We start from the raw sequence: 25,415 nt of genomic DNA, 5'->3' as shown, positions 1-25,415 counted from the left end.
GGTCTGTATAGGTATTGCAACAACTGCCACAATGGGCACAAGTGCACAGGGACACCAGGTCATTTCCCATCCCCTTCCACTCCTTCATAGCTTTTTGGTGTGCTCACAGCTGGGCTCATGGAACACCTTGCAACAAGGCTGGTAGTGCACCAGCACTGACGAAACCTCATGGCACAAGCTGTGGCAGCCACAACCACACCAGATGACCTCCCAACTCTTGCATACCTCACCACATGACATCCCAAGGGCTCATCTCCATGCTTATGTTTTGGCTTTGAAATCTCAGGGGAATAGGATACTCCTGACATGGCTACCCCCTTTGCAGAACGGTGAAATTCTTCATCTTTCTTTCCTGACTAACAACAGAACCCCCATTTTTTATATATATATAGGCAAGCACAGAATCCCATATATCAGTTAACTTAAGAAGCAGAGATTTTGGGGAATAGACTTCAGCTCATGTAGTAAAATCATGTAATTTGTCAACATCAGTACCTAAGGTTTTAGTTTTCCACTGACATTTCACCCCTTGCTTTCATAATCTGTCTTCTGTACTATGAAGTCCATTAGTGTGTGTGCTACTGCCAGATACCTATTGATAATACCACTTCACCCCACTAAGTGATTTTGTCACATGTTCATTTCCTGTATTCCTTGTGGAGAATAAATAATGGAAGAACAAAACATATCCACGCTAGAATGACACCTAATGTATAGTTTCCTTAATTTTGCTCAGTCCTTGCTTTGATTTAAACCTGATGTACAATGAGAGGATTTGCAGAGGTTTACCTGAATGTAAGCCCCGAGTTTAGTGCTGCCTGTATTTCACACAAAAACAAAACAAAATCCTTCTAGGGTAAGTCAATTTTTTTTTTCAGCATCTCTTGCTGTCTGAAATATGTGGGTCCTAGGTAAATATCCTAATATCACCGTGATTGGCCTTGGTGTCTTCCCAAATCTGGTGTCCTTTGTATGTGTTGAAACCACACTCTCTTCATCCTCAGACAGCATGGCTAAAGCAGCAGCCCTCTTTTGCTGCTATACTCTTTAATCTACATTAGCTGGCGCTCAGTCTCTGAACGGCAAACTTCCACATAGCTGTCCTAGCCATGCCCATTCACTATTAATTGGTTCAATTCCTATTTCAAATTATCTGCATGTATGGTCCTCACCACATCTTGTAGTAATGAATTCCACGGAGTTGGGTTTTCTGTTCTCCATCTTGAATCTCCCCGGTCCTAATCCTGTAGTGACACTGTTCCATTAAGTATTGTGCAAGAAATAGCGTAGTAGGGATCCATGAACAATACTCTGTGCATACCAGGGTCATTGCACTTGGGTTCATGTTAGAGAAACAAGCAATCCTTAAGCATAAGGACACATCTAAATCCGATTAGAAATCAGGGGAAGAAAGTGGTAATGTCTTTATTTACCACTTTCATTCAAATGTTGATCTGCAATGAAGAAAATGCATTAATCGAGGCTGGTTATCGCAACTTTCACAATTAACCCTGTACAAAGCTCCTAACAATACTTATGCATCATCAAATCAATTTCAACTGATGGTGAACCTTTCTAGGGCTTTCCAAGCATAGAGTATTCACAAGTGACTTAGCATTTCTTTTTATAACCATCCTAAAGCAGTGAGAACACGGGCTCAGAAAAAGCATAGGCTTTGCATGAGTCTTATCGCTCATCTAAGCCTTCTTCCCACCATTACCAGGCACTAGGAGTCTCTATCTCTCTGGATTGCCATATTCTAGTTTCACACATCCAAGAAACTGAGCTGGCATATAAAGCAAGTTATTTGCTCATTGGGCAAATAAGATGTACATCATGAAAATGCAAACCAATGCACATATGCACAAATACATACCCACCCAGAAAGAACCACTCCTTTGAAAAATATTCCATGAGACAGAATCTTGCATTTTCTTAGTTTTTTCACTTGCACCCCAAGGGTACACAACAGGTGCACAAAAAGCATTTTGTGTGCCCTCAAGGCCCCTTTTCTTTACTAGAGCAGGCTAAAAGAAGTAGATTCAGCCAGTGTTTGTCCAGTAAGTTGTTCAGAGCTACAGGAAGGAGGGATCTGAATCTGGATCTCCCAGACCTAGTCTAGAATTCCAATACAAAGATATTGAGATCTATATTTATGGGATACCTTTATATTTATGGGATAGCTATAAAAATACCAAGTCATCTCTGGGGAGTAGGAAAGAATCTTTAATAATGAAACGGGACAAAGGAGTACCCAGAAAGAGACTGCTTGAGGTTTAAAGCCAAATTCACTATAAAAATCTGTGCACTGCAGTAAAGTACATTTTCATTTGAAAAAAAGAGCTAAGTAGAGAAAAAAGTGGCAACAAATATCCAGTTATAAAATGCAGCGTTGCACCCAACACTGGACACTGCAAGAAGAAATATATTATTAGCCTGAGCTCCCCTACTCCCATCTGCTCCGAAGTGCTAGAGGGATCCTGCCAGGAGCAGATGGGGAGCAATATGGGGGCTACACTGCGATGGAAAGCAAGTCCTACTGAGCAAGTCCACATTTGAGCCTGTCACCCAGTGTGAAAACACACAACTGCCCATCAATAGCAGTTTGTGCCAAAACCTTACGACTCAAGATTTTAAACATACTGTCAAGAAATTCAGATGGTGCAGGTGACCTTCATGATTTGTATCTTTCACCAAGACAAGTGTCCTTAGTTGGAAAAATGTCCATCTTCCCATATATCAATAAAATTCTTTCTAGCTCTTCTTGTCCCGTCCCCACCGCTATAGTTGTGAAAAGACAGAAAATATCCAATTTATGAAACTCTAGCTGAATGGTTAGCAAATCTTCTATCTATATACCACTTTATCTTGAACAATTTTGATAATAATTGCTGTTTTATATCTGCGCAAAATAACACAATACTAGAACATTCCTCCCAGCAGCGATTGCATCCTACGTAACATGCCCATGGTTATTATTAGGCGTTGCAGCAACTGTGTTTCCTTTTACTGTGCTGTAGCAAGATTGTTTTAAACATTTCCCCACACAATCATTTTGATCGCATTCCTTTTACAGACATACAAAGTCCAATTTCTTTGTCAAGGTTCTCTAGGTGGGAGGCAATTCCTCAAGAAATACACGGTATTGGTGCCCTAACCATCAGTCATCTTTATGAGACAAGCCTTGAGTATGTGATGGCTGAGGTCTATTAAATACATATAAGATTGATAACAGGAAAAGATACAGGAAACTTTAGACTCCCACTTCATTTTTTTTTTTTTTGGCCTTTTATAGCTTCTCGCAATGGAAGCAGAATGAGACTCAATGCTCAATGAAGATCGCACTATTACCTTGTTTCAGCCCTTTTCAACTGGTAACCTTGAAATGTGTCCCATCATCCGTAGCTAGCTTGGCCATTACTCAAGCTGGGTGCCAGTGAAAAAAGCTGAAGTCCAAGGCAGCTGGAGAAAACCAGACTAGGAAAGAGACACTATGCATAATAATGGATCAAGAAAGTTATTCAAATGTAATAATCATGCTGGTTGGGGACTTGCAAACTAACAGGATCTTCTTTTCTCTTGATGCTGCCGACACCTCCTCTTATCAAAGCAGAAACTTTTTTTCCCCAAATCCCTCTCCAACTGAAAAAGTTTTGTCATGTAGATTCAGAAAGGAGCGAAATCATAACCAACTGGACTCACAAGCCTTGTTTGTGTGGGTGATGCTACTGGTATAATGCTCAAACGGCAATTTCAGAAGGTAAAAGCCAGGAGGTTTTTGATGTGCAAAGAAAGTATAATCCCATTTGCACCATAATCTGAAGGTTGCCGAAAAGTATGAACACACTAAGAGATGGACTACTTGGTGCAAACCAATGACTGAAGTCCAGTAGTAAGCTGCAAATGGAGTAGTCCCACTGAGTCAGTGGGAATCTGGTGTGCAAACTCTTCTGTAAATTCCACTGATTCAGTGAGGCAACTGTAGTTGCGACTTATAACTAAATTTGATTTACCATTTGATCTGATGTTTTCATTCAGTTTACATTTAATGCAATAATACTCTAACCCCTTTGGTGCTTTCAAAGTAGCACTTTCATTTTGCCTCCAATAAAGGCAAAATTATTCAATCTTTTTGTTCTTCAAAATGAAAGAAGGGATCAAATGAAATGGGTTGAAGCTCTGGAAAAAGAAGTGCTGCTTGGCACAGCATTCACCTCCCACAAACCAAACCAGAACACCCAAGTCTCGAATTTCTGAGCAGGGTCCCACTGGCCAATTAAATCCAAGAACACCTTCTAAACATTCTCCACCACAGCAAATGCCCCTGCTTTTTAATGAAATGGAAGGAAGACCATTGCAGTATATAAACTTTTAAGTAGGAAAAAATGTATTATCTCTTACAAAAGTCCACATATCACCTACTGTATTCACATAATTCCTGAAAATGCCAAATCATGAATTCAGGGACAAGGGGAATCATTATTCAAAATGTAAATTAAAAAGCACAATAGGCCATAGCCGCGAATGTCTGTTCCAGCCCACCAGGGACAAATGCACCTCATGGAAAATTCATGAGAACTCACAATTCTGTTTCAGGAGTAGCAACATAATAATAATCATTGAATTACTAATCTTGGAACTGCAGGGCTAGAAGGGACCTTATAAATCATTGAGTCCAGCTCCTGTGGGGACGTGGAACTCCCAACCTTTGGCTCTGCAGTCAGATGCCTAAAACACTGAGCCACCCAGCAGTTCTCACACTACACATCGCAGCTAAAGAGACCCAATAGGGATGTGTGACAAAACCAGTTTTATTGCTATAATCCCTGCGGGGAAGCCAAGGCCTAATCCACAGCTCAGGTACATGGCCAGGTAAACAGAAGCTGGAAAAGACTCATAGGAATTTTCCATGTCCAGGCAATGGGCTCCCAGTGAATTGGACTTTGTCCCAGAATGTTGCTTTAAAGGACACTCCTTAAATGCTATACACAATTCTATGCTGAATGCAATTTCTTCTACACTTCAGGAGAAAGATGATGTGGTGGTCTCTCAAGAGCCCTTTCAATAAACAAGCAAGCATTTCAGCGGGAAAACTGTCTGCTATCTGACTTTTTCTTGTTAATGTGCTTGAAAATTTTGGACTTCTGAACATTCTTTGACTTCTGGTAGCCAAATCCTCCTCCGCCACCTCTTTTCTGCAGTCTCTTCCCATGGCTGCTGTTTACATCTGAGAAGTATGTCAAGGGAACACAGGTTCATAAAAATAAAAACTAGCTTCATGTAATGAAAATTTCAAAAGACAGATATTCAGAAAAGGATGAACAATCACAGCTGGTCTAGTACTTTTCCAAATAAGCTAATAATCACAGCAAAGGGAAAATAAAATGTCATTATGCTAGTCCTCTTTTAGACACTATCATTGTTTTAACTTCTTGTAAAAGGCAGCAAAATTACTTCACTTAAACACAAAGTCTATTTGAATACTGAAGTGTGCACAAAGCATTTTGAGAGAGAACAAGATCCTTAACCAATGGTTCCAAACCTGAGGGTCCCAGGTGTTCTTGGATTTCAATTCCCAGCAGCTTTCACCACTAGCTAGTCTGGCCAGACTTTCTGGGAGTTGCAGTCCAAGAACATCAGAGTTACCCAAGGTTAGGAACCACTGTAACTTTCTTTAACTGTCCTAAACCATTGAGGGGGGGGCAGTGTCACATAACCCATGAGTTTCCATATCTCTCAACACTATTTTAGGTGTCCACTGCAACCCCAAAATATCTGACTGTCCCCAACTGCAGCCCTTCACACAGTGGCAGTGCTGTCAAAGCCAAGGTAGAACTGACTGGTTGCATGCAAAATATTCTTTTTGACCCAACTTGACTGCATTACAATGCCGGAACATACCACCCCATTTCGCACACTCCCTGTCCTCCTTCACACAGAAAGGGAACTTACTGAACCTCCAGCTGCAGTTTCTAACTTCAGAAAAACATAACTTAAACTGCTCTACTATTATTTTAGCAGCCTATAAATGATATTAATACAAACATTTGACCCCTGCCTATCTCCAGGAACACATACACAGATATATATATCTCTCTTTGTCTGTGCGTACGTGAACAGCTCACAATAAAAGGATACTGAGATCAACAAAAGGTGGGACCTTGAAGCCAAATGACAGAGCAACTTTGAGCAGATCCAAGTTATTGACACTGTAGATCTCCTTCAGAGAATGGGAATCATAGGCTCTTATATATGCTTTGTATGCTTCCTGGGCTGATTTGTGAAGAAAGTAGTTTTTCTCAATCAATTTCTCCAGCTAAAAATTAAAAAAGAAAATGCACAAGTATATCTTGTAGTTTAATGAGTGCATAGGAAAAATAAATCAGGTAACTGACACATTTATTATTGCACATATACAACAACGCAGTTGGAACAGCATCACAAATTTAACAAGTAATGTTTTTAAAATATACATTGCCACAATCCTACTGGTGTTTGCATAAGAGCTGCATAACTTGTTCTACTTATTGTGGTGAACTGATGAGAGACCAGGACAAATTTTGGTTGTCCAAGTGGATGCATGACCAGACACACAACCAAGAGGTTCCCCTCCCCCACCCCAGCCTCTCTATTACCTGCATGGCAAATTTGGGTATAATTTATTTAAATACTAATAGGTTTCTAGTAAATGTTTTCAAACTCTAATTCAATAAACTCAAATAAACTCATTCTATTGAGATACTGGGCTTTTTAAAAATGTGAATTTTTTAAAATGCTTAGTAGATAATAGAATTTTAATATTAACAGCAATTTCTTTTGTTCAGTAGAAAAGGTTTTGAGACAGCTTAAAAACTAGATGCATTATTTGCACAAGCTTTTGCAGGCTGAAGCCCCTTTATCTGATAACAGTAGACTGCAATGGCCTACAATCTATTAAGAGCTTATACAAAAAAACCCCATAGTCTTTAATATGACATAAGACTCTTATTTTTACTGCAACAGGCTAATACAACATGAAAAATATGATGAGGGCATGAAAACGTCATCCACTTAGAAAGCAAGGCTTCCTGAAATCACAAATCTTATTGTGGAAATCCCATGATTCTGAACACTGATGGTCACAGATTATGGCAAAAACTCTCAACACCAGATAGATGGTGCACGTTCCTCACTCCTGACACTGTGACTTCTGATGCATTCTACGGAAAGTGCGAGCAACACAGTGGAAACAAACAAACAAACCCAGCAGCAGGCACAATTAACTTTCCAAACAGATGGTAATTTAATGCATTAAAGTTAAAGGTTGTTCAGACATGGTTCCATTTCTGGCCCACAGCAGCCTCAAAGTAGGATGTCCTGTCTTTTTTAAATGGGATTTAAAGTTATAGATAGTTCTTTATATTTATGATGTTAGCTGTCTTGGCCACTCACAAAGAGAGACACAGGAAAAAAACAGGACAAACTGATTATGCAGGTAGCATAAAGTCTGCCTTACCTGTGACTGGATATCAGAAATCTTGGCCCAAGAAAATTCAAATTCATTTAGTGGTACCTAAAAGAATTATACACAAAAGTAACTGAAAGGCATTCATTGTTCACATATCACCTCTTAAAAGACAGTTCTGTAATAAAACACAACTAGGCATCTGTACAGAACATGAGCCTCATCACTCCCATGCTCAACCTCACACAGTTTCTGGAGTCCACGTGTTCTCTCTCTGTACCCCTTAGCCTTGTTTCTCCACAGTAGCTGATATAAAGTTTGTAGAACCATGTTCTAATGACAGCTTTACAATTCTGGACTGAAACTGTCATCAGGCAATGTTTCACAGAGCCACAACAATCTTTGACAGGCAGCATGAACAACACCTTGCAATCGCTTTCTGAAGTACTCTGGTAACTCAGGGCATTTATACTCATTGTGAGATGATTACTCCGATGAATTGCTGTGGAAATGCATCACAGAACAGACGTTTCCATCTCTACATAATTCCCATAAAAGATGTGAACACTATTCACCGCAAGATGGGAAAACAAGCTCACATAGCCCCAGGCTATCCCTAACATGCACCAGTATTGTTCAGCGTCTCCACAACATGTCTCTCCACCATTAAAGCCTTGAGAAAAAGACACAAAGTGATATTTTGCACAGACAGTTTGCGGCCATTCCTAGCACCACAGAAGGTAGGAGCTAATTCTCTCTATTCTGTTACCAGTGAAAATATTATGGGACCAGCACACTTAATTAGGACCAGCACTACTAATCAAAGTGGCTTTTACTTAATTTCCTCTATCACTTTAATCTCTACATTCAAATGATTGAAAACATATAATCTAACCATGCAGTTTTTTCACAGCAGCTGTCCTACGTTTCTATTATATTTTATTAAATATTCTCTAGGCAATTAGATGGGCTGAATATTGAAGCTTCTGGTTAATCATTACAACTGCTGGCAACTTTGCAGTGATAAGGTATGCCAACTCACCCGAGCCTGTTTTAGGTAACGCAGGAAACCCAGCTCTTCTGGTCGTAAAATAAGCAGAGCATGCCCTCTTCCATTTATACCTCGGGCAGTTCTTCCAACACGATGAATGTATTCCTTAAAAAAAAAAAAAAAAAAAAGACGCAATATGTGACCACCTAACATTCTGTGAAAGTTGACACTTTGAGGTAAACACAACATGTAGCAAGACAATCCCTGCATTCTTGGAAACAATACATAGGAAGTCATATTTCAATTATGGATTTAACTTTGGCCAGCTAAATATTAAAACCAGAACAAGTAAGTACGGAGGCTGCAGAAAAACATGCCTTCTTGGGCACAATGGGGCTAGGCCGGGAAGAAAGCAGCATAAGCATCACGCTTCTGATTGGTATAGTACTCGCCAGAAATGGCTTCTGGGATTAGCATCCTCAGGAAACTTATTAAGGCCTAAATACTCTGGAAGAGTCTCTGACTGACCTGGGAAGCTTCTACTGCTGCTTGTCTTCACTGCCACTCTGTACAGGGAGGTGGTTAATTTCTGCTCACCTACTCCTTTCTTCTGTGTAGCTACTCTTTAAGGTATGATGTCCAGCCACCTTCTGGAGCCAGTTAGTACTGTGTGCCCAAAATGTGACAAGAACTACCCATGCAGACAGGCAAGCAGACATGCCACAGATGCTCTCCCTAGGATGCTGCTGCTTACTAAGCTGACACAAGTTATCCTGTGAGCAGACAGCAAGCATATAAATCCATGATTTAGATATCAATCTTATGATGTGTTCTGTGCTTTCTAGTTACCTTACCAACCCTGCTTTTCTCTTAAAACAAGATGTATCCAACCATTTATTAAAACTTGTCATCCTAACACTCAATGCATACATTTTTAGTCTCTATAATATACAATAGTAAGAACATTCCTACACCTTTGATACAACCATTTACTATTACACTAAAAGGTTTCAAATTACACATTGCAATGTAGACACAAGTTTATATGACGCAAGGAGTTTGCTACCGTTAAGGAAATCTGGGTTTAGTTTTGGCCTGTCAGAGAAATGAACCTATGTATGGCACTCTCAGCTTGAGAAGGGAATACTTAATATAACTATGCTATCACACCACACAACTTTCCAGAAACTCTGGTACCTTTGGATCATCTGGTGGGTCATATTGAACTATCCAGTCAACTTCAGGAATGTCCAGTCCCCGAGCTGCTACATCTGTGCACAAGAGTATTCCAGAATCTGCATTACAGAACTGAAAAAATGTAGTTGTGCGTTTGGTCTGTTTCTGCTTGCCCTAGAAAGAAAGAAAAAATCAAGATGAGTTTTATTAGCAACTACATAATCCTACAAAGAGGACAGCAAGAACCCCCCCCTCCTGCCACCCCACCACCATGCCCCCCCTCCACTGCCATCTTTGCAAAGGGCAGCCTGGATTCCCTTAGCCTGCCTTAAGGGAATCTGTAATGATGACAGCTGCAGTTTCCCTACGCTAAATGAAGCCACAGCCACCATCTTTGCAAGGGGCAGCCAGTCTAGCTTTTTATGTCATGGCTGGGAGGCCAGATGAAGACTTTGGCAGTGGCGATTAAGGTAAGGGGGTGTTGGTGAGGGTGGGGCTAAGGTAGGGAGAGGAAGGGGGTGGGGAGATAGGCTGTAGGGGTGGTTGGCTGTAGGGGTGTGTGGCTGCCTATCAGCTGCTGATCAGTTGATTGGCAGCCGGTAGGCAGAATGGGTTTTTTTAAATACGAAGGATGAATAAAAACAGGTAAATAGAGTATTCGTCCATATTCACGGGGGCTTCTGGAACCCACGAATATGAAGGGACAAATATTTAATGAATCAGCTACTTTTGTCAAAAAAACTAATCCATTTTTATATTTGTCCCCATCTCTGCTGTCTATACACTTTTTTGTTTTCACATTGATTCATGCAGAAACAAAGGAAAATTCACCTCTTCCCCATTATGGACAACAGAAAAAAATCATTCTAGTACACCAATGTAGAGGCACTTAATACGGTTAACTGACAGCAAGCACCATTCTAACAAACAACTTCAACCTTGCAGACACAACCCTGTTCTTCAGATAAGCATTTTAAAGACAGCTTTAAGAGAAAGGTTCTCCTGGTGGTATTTAAAGGTTAATTTATGACTCCATTGCTGAAATCTTGCTGAGCTGCTGACATTCTTGTTACGCACTCCCAGCCTTCATAAAGGCCACCTGTAATCTACACAACTTCAAAGCCGCATGCATTATTCAAGCTTGAATGTCAACCTAAGATACCAGCTGCACATGCAGAAATAGGAGAAATTTCTTATAAAAGGATGGGATATTCAGCAGGTTAACACTTAACCTCGCAATCTCATAAGCCTGGATTCACTGCCAGTTTAAATTGGCATTTGTCTGGCCAAAAGTGTAACTGGTAATTGGCAAACATGATCAAAATGCTTAATTGTCATATCCAGCAAAATCTCCTACAAACAGAAGGGCTTCTCTCAAAGGGAGGATTCTGACCCCACCTTCCTTTCACTTCAACTTCCTATATTCACCTAAAATCTGCTGGGGACTCTTTTAAATAGTGGGGAACTGATGTTGGGGACTGCTAAAGGAGAAGCAATCAGCAAGTCCCCACCCAATTTTCTACCAGTGCGAGCACTTTGGGGAGCAGAATAAAAGTTCAAGATCTCAACCAGTGGGGGGAAAAAGACCGTTATAACTGGTGGATTAGATGCTGCGGCATTAGACGGTGGCCTTACATCTATAAAATCACCCAAAACAAATCAAGAATAAAGAAGCAGTCTCAACATTTCCAGCTCTCATGCAACCTAGGAATGACACTCACATGAATGGCCAGGACTGGCAGATCAATATAGTTCAGGAGTTCATAGTGGTACTTCACAGACATACACGAAGAGAAAAAGACCATCAGCTTCTTCTTCCGATTCTTCTTGAGGAAAGTGAACAGCAGAAGAAATCTCTTTTCTGAAGGACACACTACATAACCCTAAAAACAAAAGGATTCATCTACATATAATAATTTACTCACTTACAAGTACATCTGGCAAATAAGGCAAACTAGCATTTAAACCCACATATAACTAAACAGTGCAACAACAAAAAATCAGTTTCTCATAGTTCATTGATGTTGATGATGAAAACTGGGATGAAAAGCATCCTTAAATATGAGAACTTTTCCATTCTGAACAGCCTTGCACCATGGCAAGTGCCCATCTCTTAAATGCAATTCATAGATCCAATCGGCAGTATGGGGCTCTTGCCATGCGAAAGACCACTTTTGGCACCAACTATACTGCAAGTGATCGTGAATGAGACAGAATAAGGGAAATCTGAATATCTTTTTTGGGGTGGAAAAAAATCAAACTTGAAAAAAGCAAAGCCAAACTATGAAAACTTGTGTTTACTGAAAATGTAGGATATACCAATACTTAGATGCTCATTTCAATACAAATATTAAGAAACAAAGAAAAAAAGGCAACTGAAGAAGAATATTCAGAACAGCATTAAAAGCAAAGCGTACCCTCTACTAAGATGCAAACACTTCATCAACAAATTACCTGTTCAAGTCCCTCCACAGTTGCTGTCTCTTTATTGTCATCAACCCCAACATACAATGGTTCTTTTTTAAGAGATATCTTTGCCAAGTCTTCAACTTTACGGGTTTGTGTAGCAGAGAAAAGCATAGTTTGTCTACGTTCTGAGATGAAAATAAATGGTAACGTCAATAGAATAATATAGCAACAGTTTTTTAAGACTTAGTAAGGCAGTACAGTGGGGTCTTGACTTGAGAACTTAATCCGTATTGGAAGGCGGTTCTCAAGTCAAAAAGTCTGTAGGTCAAGTCTCCATTGACCTACAGTGCATTGAAAACCGATTAATCCCGTAACAGGCCGTTTTTGTTCCATTTTGGTTTTTTTCCTGGTCTGTAAGTCAAATCTCAGTCTGCAAGTCAAACCTAAATTTTGCGGCCAGAGAAGTCTGTAACTCAAAAAGTCTGTAGGTCAAGCCATCTGTAAGTCAAGGGTCCACTGTACATTAACATCTTTACGAAAGCCCAGATGATTCACAGTTCAAAACTCATTTCTTATATAAATAAAAGCTCAGACATTTCTCCAATTCAAATCCATTCTTTTCAGATCAGATTTTGCCTAATATAGTAGCACACCAAAAGATTTATTTATTAACACACAGAAATCTAGTTTGAAGCAAAGGGCCTTTAAGGCTGCATCCCTAAACGTATTTACTTGGGAGTAAGTCTCACTGAACACAGTATCCAGTGAGTCCTTGTCCAGACCAAAAGACCCCTTCCCGGAAGGATGTGAGAGGAGAGGAGTCACACACCACTGTGGCACTGCATTTATGCCACTGGGACTTATGTTATTAGTAATTACATACATCACTGGAAAATAAATGTATGAATGGTGGGGCTCCCTATTTACCAGCAGGAAACAGTCTGAAACTTAAGACTTCATTTATGTTATGTAATAGAATGTTGGCCAATAAATCCACTAAGCACTAGGGTATGTCTATTATACAGTAGTGCTTAACATAGCTATATTTTAAGCACTGGATAAGCAACTAGGAGTTACAAACGGTTGTTCTTTGGGTACTGCTACTTTCTCCATTATCTAAATAATACTGCTCAATGATGATTTGCAAACTTGACTTACTTGGCAGAAGTTTTATGATTTGTTTCATTTCTTCCTCAAACCCAACTTCTAAAATTCTGTCGGCCTCATCAATCACCAGACACTGCAGATTCTTATACATAAACCCTGGAGTATTCTGAAAGACAAAATGCAGGCTTGCCAGCTACCAAAATGAACACAAAGTACATCATGCACTCCCCACCATAACTTATCCTACCTGCATGTGGTCCAAAAGTCTGCCTGGAGTTGCCACAATTATGTTTATCCCATTTGCAAGCTTCTGTGCCTCAGCTGATCTATTACTGCCGCCCATGACTAAGCCATAGGTGTGGACGTGATGAGTCATCAGTTCTTTGAGAACACCATAGGTCTGCATGGCAAGCTCTCGAGTAGGTGAAAGGATGAGAACACCAGTTCCTGAAACAAGGGTGCAAGGGGAGAAGACAATGCAAAAAGGTGTGCATTAATCCTGAAAAATGACAGGGTACTACTATCCCCACATTCACCTCAAGACTCTTAAATAATAAGCCAAAAAATGTGAAATCTTACCATTCCTGGGCATAAATTTTAACTTGTAGATGAGTTCTATTGCTGGAATAAGAAACGCAAGGGTTTTGCCACTGCCAGTCTTTGCAGCTGCTAGAATATCTCTGCAGATGGAAGAACCACAAATAAAATTTTAGTAGTATAGCAGATCAGGGGAATTTAAACAATGTAAGTGTTCACTTCCAATTCTCTTCCCGTTCTCAGAGTGAAGAGACAGGGAACTCTATTTTGTCAAATGACGTGCCGTGCCTCAAAGCACACAGAATGCTGGAACACTAAATGCCATTTCTCTTTCCCCAAAGTAGCTGTTGCATGTCATGCTCTGATCCTTCAAAACAGCAGCCTCCCAGCCACTTTGGCCATATATAGATACCAAACCCTCATGAGTTGGGAAGGCAATGGACTGCCTGGCAAATGTCCAAAACATGCTAGCATATTGCTGCAGTTCTGATGTTAGAAGAGAGGCTGAAAACATAAACTACATGGTATTTGTTGAGGGAGTAGTAACCAGCAGACAATCACAGTAAAAAAAAAGGAGCAACTACAAAATGCACCATCTTAACGTGCAGAGTTCCTAGATGCACATAGAAAAGCTTGGGTGCACACAGAAAATTCACAAGGGTATAGAATATGACCTAGCCCTGAGTCAAGCTAATGTAGTTGTAGAAGAAATAAGTTTTGTTAAACATTCTTATGACTTGAATGGCCAAGTAAAGTTTGTTTTGTGAAGCCTTCTCTTTGTGAGTTCAGTTCTTTACATCTCATGCTTGCAAAAACAGGGAATTAAACTTTTACACATTACTAAAAAATACTGTTTTGCTCTCTAAAATACATTTGTGGACAAATTTAAACCCTGTCTATTTAATGTAATTCTCCACTACAAATTTACCTGAATTTAAATCAAATACACAATTGATGTAATTCAGCATTAAGTTAGAAAAAAAATGTTGAGTAATTCTACCCACCCACGGTGGGGAATGTGTGGCTCTTCAGATGCTTTAGGGCTGCTCAAAAACTATCACCCCTCACCACTAGGAATGTAGGCTCTGATGAGAATTTCATTGATGCCTGTATGTTTCACCTGTGATTCCTTTTCTAATGGATTGCAGCCAAATCATTTAAGAAAAGAGTGAACACGTCTCCCAATTTTAATACAGAAAACATTTGTGCAAATGAACAAGAAAAGCAAAACCAAAACCACCCAGAAATTACTTATTCTCTGTATTTGGTTGCTATATTATTATCATCAGAGGGTATGCCAAAAAAGAAACACTAAAAAATAAATAAATTGGGTTTTGATGGAAATTTCTTACCTGCCTTCGAGGAGTGGTTTAATACTCTTATGCTGGATTTCTGTCATGTGTGTGAAACCCATGTCAGCTATTCCTTTCAATGTGTTCTCACTGACAAGGTCACTCAGAGAAGCAAAAGATGTATCCTCAAAAGCACCTGAAGAGACAAACCATCTCAGTTTCTTCCCCTCAATAGACTGCCCAAGTCAATGGCGTTATAGACAAACAGATCTAGTTTTATTATGCTGGAACAAAGTTTCTAAATTATCCGAGCTCACCCAACAAGAGTTGTTCAAACTATAGTCAAATTCCTTCAGGCTACTGAAAATAAGCATACTTATGATAAATGTGATGAAACATCATTGAAACGAGATGGAATCAGATTTATGTAGAAGTCTCTACTCCTACTGAATATAACTTTCTCTAGTATCAACTGACCACAAAACAAGAAAGTTAGTATACATTTTGATTTACTACATTCAGACACGACAGTCACATGCAGCAATGCTGAATAGATTAAGGAGTTATATATGGTTGCAGACCATTCTCAGGATTTTGTCCCAGCACAGGCTCATCATATGTAGCATTTCCATGTGGGAACTTATTGGTCCGAGCATTCCCAATTCAATGGGCAATGTCCACCCTAAAATACAACAGGACTGCCATATCCATGGGATCAGTATCCATGGTTTCACTTATTCTCTGCTTCAAACTATTAAATAACCTCCCCCACCCCCAAGAAGCATGTGCTTCCAAGGTACCAGAACTGCCCACTAAAGGAAAGTGGAGACTATGCTATATATAGGGTTTGTATATCTGTGTTTTTTGGGATTGGGGGCAAGGGGGCTTGAAAGCAACCCCCCAGTGATACTGGGGTCCTACTGTATTGAATTCTATACAGATGTGCCTCAATGTGACATACATCTCACTAGACACAGAGCGAATGCAGCAGTAAAACATAAAATACTGCAAAGATAAAAAATAAAATGGTTTCTACTAGGTGCACAAAAGACCATAACATGGACACCCCTGGTTGAAAGCATTCCATACACAGGGTCCCACTACTGGAAAGGCCATCTCACTTGTAGGCACCCCTTCACTTCATTTGGCAAAGGAACCCAGAGAAAGGCCTCACAGAAGTTCTTTTAACATTCCAGTAGGTAAATACAGGAAAGATTCAAGTATATTGGCTGCAAGCTTCTAAAGCTCTGAAGTTAGATTAGGCATCTTCAGTCTTGAGAGACTATGGTAACGTGCTCTGTATGGAGAACTTGGAACAGCATCTAGTGTGGCTGAGAAGGCCAATTCAAGAGTGACAATCCCTTCCACGCTGAAGACAAATATAATCTGTCCCCTGTCCAGCTCCCTGGTTTTGCTGCTTCTGTGACTGCCTCTTTAGCTCAGCCTGCTGGACAAGGGTCTCTTCAAATTGGGAGAGGCCATGATGCAACGCCTGCTTCCAGGCTGAACGCTCGGATGTCAGGGTTTCCAATCTGTTGAGGTCCATTCCTAAGGCCTTCAGATCCTGCTTGCAGATATCCTTGTATTGCAGCTGTGGTCTCCCTCTGGGGCGATTTCCCTGCACTAATTCTCCATACAGGAGATCTTTTGGAATCTAACCATCAGCCATTCTCACAACATGCCAAAGCTATAAGAAACAAAATAGAGACAGGATAAGGAAAAAAACTTGCCTGTTAGTCCAAGGGGTAAGGCAGGTCCATCAGCATCTTCCGCTTCTTTCTCATCCGAACTGTCATCATTTTCTTTCTCAGGTTCCCCATTTAGGGCCTGTTCTTCTAGCTGAGCACATTCTTCTTCAATTTTTGCTTTTTTAGCTTCTGCACACGTACAAGAAAACCAATGAGTGTCAGTTAGTGGACATCTACATACCAATTACTGTGCTTAAATGAAGGAGTCACAATAGTCCCATGTAACTACCAAACATCCTTGAATGAAAGCCCAAATTGAAGAAATAAGCACGATCTGCAAAATATGGAATAGCCACATGGAAACCAGATGTTATGGAAAGGAACATGGAGAAGAGTGAGGGTACGAACTTCATTTAAGCCCTACGATTCCTTTGTAAATCACATCAAATATCTATCTTTAGCTACCACTCCAAATCCAATAGGAACTGAACCCAAGCAGAATTTGAAAGAAATGGCAAAAATAGAGAGAGTATTTTGCTGTTAGCTACTTCCTGGAACAGAGGTACGCCTGTTTCAGGAAGTAGCTAACTTAGAGGCTTCATTTTTAATTGTCAAAGTTTATAGCCATTGCTGCTGCCGCCCCATGAATACTCTGATTCAACATTTTCAAAACAGTCTTTTACTTTTCTATGGAGTTCCAACATGGAACATCACTATACTTCAACCCTTTGTGGATATAAAATCTTTCAACATGCATTTTCCAGTGATGGTATAATTAATATAGTAATATCACAAGACAACTGGATCAAGGAAGCAATTATCTATTTGCTAGAAATCCTGGCCAAGACAGCTTAATAGTGAAGGTTTCCAGGAGTCTTCATCCAAGAACATCTGGGGACCCAAGACTGGGAACCACTGAAATAATTGATTAGCTACTGTCAGTCAGTCATTTAAAATGATGTACAAATTAAAAATGCAATACCATTTTCTGTCTGGCTAACAGTTTTTCTTTTCTTCTTCTTCTTCTTCTTCTTCAACTCAGGTTGTGTACATCCAGCTTCTTCTGCATTAAGTATGATGTTTGGCTGTTCCACACCCTTAGGTTTCTGTTCTTCCACCACTGCTTCTTGGATACTGGATACTTCTTCTGAACTGTCCTCTGCTGTTAGGCCTAACAGGGGAGCAAAGAGTAATGATAGTTATTTTTGAACATATTTCTTCCAAGTGGGGTGAAATATTGAGTATGAAACAATACCAATCTATGTAAGTGTTCCTACTTTCAGTAATCTTAGCATGCCAAAGTGTGCTCTTCTAGAAGATAATTTTCCAAATCTGTGCAGAGTGGATTCCAGTCTTTATCTGTAATCATTCACCCTCTATTGCATAATGCCTAGGCAGTTTTTGATCCAGATACTGATCACACTGAATTCTGCTTTAACTTCAGCCTTATGCTTCATGACCCTTAGATGACTGCCTAAAATATATGTAATGTAAATATAAACCTATAAAAGTATGCAAGGGATGGATAAAGTGGATAGAGGGAAGCTCTTTTCCCTCTCATGCAATACCAGAACCAAGGGACATCCACTCAAATCGAGTGTTGGGAAAGTGAGAACAGACCAAAGAAAATATTTCTTGACCCAGTGTGTTAGTAGTCTGTGGAACTCCTTGCCACAGGATGTGGTGATGTAATCTGGCCTAGCTGTCTTTAAAAGAGAATTCGACAGACTCCTGGAGAAAAAGTCCATCGCAGGTTACAAGCTATGATTTGGATGTATCATAGCCAGGTTTCAAAGGAAGGTACTTCGAAATGCCAGATGCAGGGGAGGGGTATCAGGAGACAGGTATGCAGTTGTCTCCTCTCCTCCCAGAGGCATCTGGTGGGGCCACTGTAAGATACAGGAAGCTGGACTAGATGGGCCCTTGGCCTGATTCAACAAGGCTCTTCTTATGTTAATACTGTACAAAGTTTTCAATACTAACTCTTACAAGGCCAGCCCAAGACCAAAAAGCACATCTAGTGCAAAACATTCAAGATACATTAGATACATTCTGCTTTTGAATGCTTTATAAGAGCAGAAGAGTACTCAGGATCTACCTGTAGATCCCTAAGGAACTTACAGATACTTACAGAAAATCAAGAATTTCTGACTGCCTAATGATAATAAGAAACAAAATATATGATTTTTCACCATACTGAAGCTTTGATATGCTATTTACATAGATACTACCTGAATACCTCTTAAGACACAATAATCCAAACTTGAAAGGCAGGATTTCCAGAACTTTATCTGTTTACATCCTACAAAATATCCCCCCCCCCCTCACTGGACAGTCGAGTAGAAGATAACAAGTTTGGTGATTCTCCTCCCCGAGTTAAGTCGGAAACTACAGAATACCACAAAGTAGATCTAGTTGATTACGTCCATGCTGCAGGTCAATAAAACAAGCGGCGGATCTTTTGACCATCATCTCCATACCGTATTTTTAGTCTCGCGGATGGCCCTTTTACTGAACTCTCGGCTTTAAATAATCAGAAATATGAATATTCGCTTTCCACCTATTATAACGCCTGTGCAACAACCACTCCTCTTCCCACACGCACGCATTTTCTCTCTCTCCCCGCCCCCCGTCCGGCATACTTTCCCGACGACCCCCTTTCCTTCTCCCTCACGGTAACCCACACCGACGGTGACATCCCTCCCTCCACCTCCCCCTCCACCCTGAAGGGAATGGCGGCCACCTCACCGCCGGCTCTCCCTGCCCCAGAGCTCTCGGCGGCGGCCGCCCCTTGCCGGGCCAAGTTGCGCTGGCGTATCTTGAGGTTGCGTTTGTGGAGCTTCTTGCGGAGCAGCCGCATCGGGAGGTTCCCCGTATTCGCCGCCATCCCGACAGCAGCGGAGACCGACCGCGACCTACACGTGTCTGGACGCCGGACGGAAGGAAAAAACCAGCGCAAGAGAAGATGAAACCGGAAGCGGCAGTGTCAGGTGACACAGCCGAGCTTCCGGTGCTCGGTGCTCCCAGTCTTCGGACGGCGCACCTGCAGCGACCTCTAGAGGGTCGGAGGAAGCAGCGCCGCGTCTTTAGACCCGCTTGCAGACAGGGCTGGAAAAAAAAAAGGGGGGGGAAGGGTACCGGGACTGCTTGTCCTTCCCATCATCCTTTCGTGTTGTGTTTTCTGTCATTGAAATCAAAGCGAATGGGAATGAGTTTGCTTTATTTGGGTTTTTTTTTTTAAGAGAAAAGCGGGGTAAAAATATTTTAAGTAAATAAAAAATAACATTAGCTCCTGCCACGTTTGTGTGTTCTAATTCCCTTAAAGCCTTGTGATCTCTCCTCAGCTTGCAGATGCCACCCCTCTTGTGCGGGATCAGGCAGTTTAGGGACACCTCAAAACTGGCACTTGGATTTTCTTATGAGGGTTAAGGTGGCTGGTTGAGCATAAGTTTAACTGGACGCTAAGACGACAACGAAAATATGACTACAGAAGAACTGCATAACTTTAGTACACTATGGACAATGAAGAAATTCAAATGATTAGAGGTTTTGTATATCTTGGTTCAGTCATCAATCCAAATGGGGACTGCAGCCAAGGAATCAAAAGAAGGCTGAGTCTAGGAAAGGCAACAATGAAGGAATTAGAAAAGATCATAAAGGGTAAGGATGTGTCTGTCACTGGAGATCAAGACCGAAGGCATCCATCCTCTTGCCTTTCCAATCACCACACATGGATGTGAAAGCTGGACAGGAAAGGAAGCTGACGGGGGGGAAATGATATATTTGAAATGTGGTGCTGGAGGAGAACTTTGCAGACCCTGAACTTCCAGAAAGACAACCCAGTGGGGTCAAGAACAACTCAAATCTGAACTATCTCTGGAGGCAGAAATGATGAAACTGAGGGTGTCCTACTTTGGGAACATCATAAAGGCAGGATTCTCTGGAAAAGACAATAATGCTGGGAAAGGTTGAATGCAGCAGGAAAAGAGGAAAATCAAGTATTAAGTGGATTGATTCTTTAAAAGAGAATCTACTTACAAGAGTTGAGCAGGGCAATTGAGGAGAGGACATTTTGGAGATCACTCATTCAGTAGGGTTGCCGTAAGTTGGAGGCAATGTGACGACACATAACAGTAACAACAAGGTGTTCGGGGTTGCTCCCATGTTGCCTTATCTGGAAGAGTTGTAAAAGCTGGGCAGTATGCATGCATGCATGCAATTACACTTACAGGACACCTACAGAGGTGTGCAATCTGGCTCAAGACTACTTCAAATACAGTATCTCCTGTGGGATATAGAATTGTAGAACAATAAGCAGCTAAAGGAAGGATCAGTTTCATGGACTGTTAGGGACTCGGTTCAAATCCATGGTTGGCCAGAAACACTCATGGGGAGGTGCGGCAAAACTACTTCTTAATATCTCTCACACCTCATAGCCTTTTAAGGGTGGCTAGTCAATTGAAAGTGACTTGACAGCATATAACAATGTCAGGGAAAAAAACAGAGAGCATGTTCTGGGTACCTTCTCTCTGTCTCATGGGTGCTCTGACTAAGGAGGGGCAAGGGTAGCATAGATCTTGTTGTGTACCAGCCACATTAACAAAATATAAATGCATAAACATATTGACAAGAACAGCAAACACACTTTTATTCACATAGACTTCTATTTAAGCTGATTTGTTTCCAGAAGTAAACAGTAACCTATGTGGTATGTCTATTTTTAATTTGTTAAAGGGTTTTTTGCTCTGCTTCACCTTGTATTTTATCATCGTCAGCCTCCTTGACTACTGTTTTGTAGTGAAAAGATGGGATGTGAATTAAATAAACTAAATAAACCTAACTGCAAGAAAAAGTGTCTTTATTCCTCACTGATGTCTCACATTTATTGACAAACCAGCCCCATTGCATAGCATTTCCACGTTTAACACAGGACATCTGCCATCCTAAGTTGCTTGGCTTCCAGGCAGTAGTCCTCTTTAGCTCGGTATCAAGCTATAAATGAATAAATCTGGGCAACAGCAGCAAGCTGTTTGTTTTTGCAAATGGACTGTTGCAGTTTACATAGCTAGATGGAATCTGATGTTCTCACAATCATCTCCACCCACTTGGACATTTGATCTGAGGTCTCCAACAGTATATCTCAAGGACTCAATACCTGGTGTCATTTTCTGTCTCTTCTCCCAACTTCTTCTTCTTTGCATCATCTAACCCTAGGCTTACTAATCTTCGGCTCTCCAACTAGTGATTGACTATGCTCCCCATGATTCTTCACCACTGGCCAGGCTGGCTGGGCTTTGTAGGAATTGAAGTGGAACATTTGGAAGACTACAAGTTCTTCAGCTCTGTAAGGCAGCCTGATTCTAGTTTGTCTTGGTAAGGTTATATTGTTTAGATTTGTCTTCCTCTGTCATTAGTTAATTGTGAATGAAGATTGGAGTTGCATTTGAGGTACAGCATTTCTCTTTGGTGTTGAGTATTTGCAGAAAATGAGGGCCTGTCTAGACGTGCCTGTTGCTCCAAACCAGGATAAAAAAAATCAATGACTTTTTAAAAAATCTAATTGATTGAAATCATGATTTAATTTTTTAAAAATGATTTTGTATTTAAATTATCAAAAAATCTGATTTTTAAACTTTACATTTTAAAACTTTAAACTTTCAAAATTCACCTGCTGCAAACATTTACCAACCATGCCACTCCCCATGACAAGAGGGGGCAGAAAAATGCCCACAGCAGTGTTTTAGTAGCATGTCGATTTATTTGGCTTCCTGTCTTTGGTGGTGGACAAAGCTCTTACAACCTCTCTCATTTTTGTTTTGTTTTGTTTGATTCTCACTTCAGGCATTTACCCTGAATTCTTGGATGAATGGTTTCTTTTGACTTGGCCAGGAAAACGAATGTTTCAGTTGTTCTTTTCCTTTGACAGTAAGCACTTGACCTTTGTTTCTTTTTGACACGGCCCTAGCTGTCTGCAAATTCATGTTTTCCATTTATTTTTGTTTTGTTTTGTTTGGACAGGAGGGGGTGCAAACAGAACAGTTATTCTGTGCGGTTTTTGCTGCCAGGACCCAGGAGCAATGATCTATTCCTAGAATTAGGAATACCCAGGCCCTATGTGAGGGAGGGTCAGCAGAGTCATTTGGCCCAGGCCTTATCTGGGAGGGAACAGAATCTCACCTCAGCCAAGGGAGACTGACCATCATGTGTTCTATGAATATATTTTTTACATCCCATTCTTTATGTTTTTGCTCCCCTTCCCAGATATTGAAAAGGCCTCAAAATATGAAATGGCCCAGACCTCCTCTTAGCTCTCTTAGGTAAAGGTAAAGATTCCCCTTGACATTTAGTCCAATCGCATCTGACTCTAGGGGGCGGTGCTCATCTCCGTTTCCAAGCCATAGAGCCAGTGTTTGTCCGAAGACAGTTTCCATGGTCATGTGGCCAGCATGACCAGTCACAGAATGCTGTTACCTTCCCACCATGGTGGTACCTATTTATCCACTCACATTTACATGCTTTCAAACTGCTAGGTTGGCAGGAGCTGGGACAAGCGACAGGAACTCACTCCGTCACATGGGTTCGATCTTACGACTGCTGGTCTTCTGACCTTGCAGCACAGAGGCTTCTGCGGTTTAACCCACAGCGCCACCAGTTAGCTCTCTTAGGTCATTGCAATAGCAGTCTATTACTATTTAGGATTAGGATTTTGATATAATATTGTTTTTTTATGCAAAGGGATGGTGGTTTGGTATGCTGAAGTAAGGAGAGAGATGCATCGTCTTCTTTCAAAGAAGCTCAAATTTCGTTTTTCTCCCACCCACTCTAGGAAGCCACCTACAATTATTTTTAGAAACAAAAAAATGATCTAGATGTTTTTTTTGTCGGACTGAAAAACAGATGACCTTTAAAAACACATGCGTACACAAATCAGCATTTATTTCATTTTGTGGAAAAGCTTCAGAAAAGTTTGGGGCGACTCTGATGAATAAAATCTCGCCAGATGACAGCTTTGTAGGTGTAACCTTGGGAATGAATTTCAGGTTGTCACTGAAGGTAAGAAGCTGCTAATTGGAGGTGCAAATCCTTCATGCAGGCTTCATTCTATCTAGCTTAGAGAGACATTTCAAGCACCACTTGTCACCATTTGGGATTCTAAATCTTGACAGTTTGCTGAAACATCCTTTCCCCCCAAGGAGCACAGAAGGATGTCAACTAATTTAACCTTGCCTGCCTTACAGCAGTGACTCTCTATTTTTGGAGGGAATGGGAAGCCCCTCAGTAAACCAGGAATACTTGAAGAGCTTAAATCTTCTGCTCCATCTACACACACACAACCAGGCAGACCACTCTTCAAAACACACACAAGGAATAAACAGATACCAATAACCTTTATTTCTTAATACATTACTAATTCTAGAATAAGTAGTCACATAACTAGGGAACCTGGCAAATTTCCTCTTCCGCAACTCTAATTCCTAAAATCCTCTAGCTAGCATGGCCAATGGCACTGAGGGATTCTGGGAGGTGTAGTTCAAAAAAAGCAATTTTTCGATGCTCTGAACACGGTGGCTGGAATCTTATTGATCCATGCATAAGAGACGCATAACTTGCCATTGCTAACTGCATTGAATTGATAAGGTGTCAGGACATAACTTGGTTGCACAAGCAGGCATATGATCAAGACACATAAAGACACCTTGTCAGTTAGCTGCAGTTAACTGTAGCAAGTTGCACAAATAGTGTGCAGACACCAATACGATTTCAGGCAAAACAAAACATTTTTAATTAAAGTGAGCTTTCATGTACGGGTCCACTTCTTCCAATTGCTCACAAAAGCTCACATTAAAACATAGCGGTTAGTCTTTAAGGTGCCGCAACATTTTTGTCTTCTTTGTTTTTTATGTTTCTTTTGTATTTTGCTTTATATGCTAGCACAGACTAACATGGCTACCTCTTCTAAGACCAGTAGGATTCTGGCTGATATAGGCTCAACTTAGTTTAAGGGAGATTTCAGTGGAATAGATAGCTTCATTGAAAATGAGCAGATGGCAAAAGATCTAACCTAATCTATGGTTTTGTTTGGGTCTCCAAAACAGCAGTTGGAGTTGTAATCTGCAAAATAACTTCCCCAGGCTTTGGGATAAAGTAGGATTTATCACTGGAGATATACTGATTTTTCTGTTTATATGACAAGCTCCATCAAGAATTAGCTGACCCAATGCTTCTTCAGTAAATCTTTCTGCAACTACTGGGAGGGAAGAAACACCATCACAATAAAAGACATTGATCCTAGGGACAGTTGAAGCCAATGCTACTTGTATGTTTTATAGACTTCAATACAGTATATGTGAGGAAATATCTACTTCACACATATAGCTGCCATATCAGGCTATGAATATAAACCAAACAACCAGAAATGTGAGTTTAACAATGAAAACTAACAGAAGGTAAAGTACAGTTTTCCAGTTGGCTTGGGTTAGTCCATGAGACCAAACTAATTTTAAAAAATATCAAAATATCTACCTTTTTTGTGTACAATCTGTTACTAGCAACAGCAAGATTTGTAACAAGCTTCTCTCTGAAGGTTATGAGGGAAATGGCAAAAAGGAAAGAAGGCAGTATTTCTGGTCAAAGCAAAACAACCCTAGTAAAGACTCTAGTATAGTTTCAGATGTACAGTAATGTCACTTCCATGACTCATGAGATTGCATGTAACTTTGCTTTGATGGCTCATGAGATGGACCCATAACAAATATATGAGACATCAAATG

General features: G+C 40.6%; 1 protein-coding gene across 1 annotated transcript; it reads right to left on the bottom strand.

The window, feature by feature from the left end:
* Positions 1-4,354: 4,354 nt before the first annotated feature.
* DDX18 (DEAD-box helicase 18) lies at positions 4,355-19,628 on the bottom strand. Its single transcript, XM_020779614.3, has 14 exons — positions 19,393-19,628; positions 17,627-17,815; positions 16,687-16,833; positions 15,017-15,152; positions 13,707-13,807; positions 13,375-13,574; positions 13,179-13,293; positions 12,066-12,205; positions 11,333-11,494; positions 9,633-9,785; positions 8,487-8,600; positions 7,496-7,552; positions 6,139-6,316; positions 4,355-5,227 (listed from the first exon to the last, which is right to left on the bottom strand). Exons 1-14 carry the CDS (start codon positions 19,529-19,531, stop codon positions 5,082-5,084), a joined length of 1,977 nt encoding a protein of 658 aa, XP_020635273.3. The 5' UTR covers positions 19,532-19,628; the 3' UTR covers positions 4,355-5,081.
* Between the last annotated feature and the right edge of the window lie 5,787 nt (positions 19,629-25,415).

The sequence above is a fragment of the Pogona vitticeps genome, chromosome 1, assembly GCF_051106095.1.
Source record: "Pogona vitticeps strain Pit_001003342236 chromosome 1, PviZW2.1, whole genome shotgun sequence".
Classification (NCBI taxonomy): domain Eukaryota; kingdom Metazoa; phylum Chordata; class Lepidosauria; order Squamata; family Agamidae; genus Pogona; species Pogona vitticeps.
Note: the sequence above shows the minus strand (reverse complement) of the source record. Positions and strands in the feature narration are given on the sequence as shown.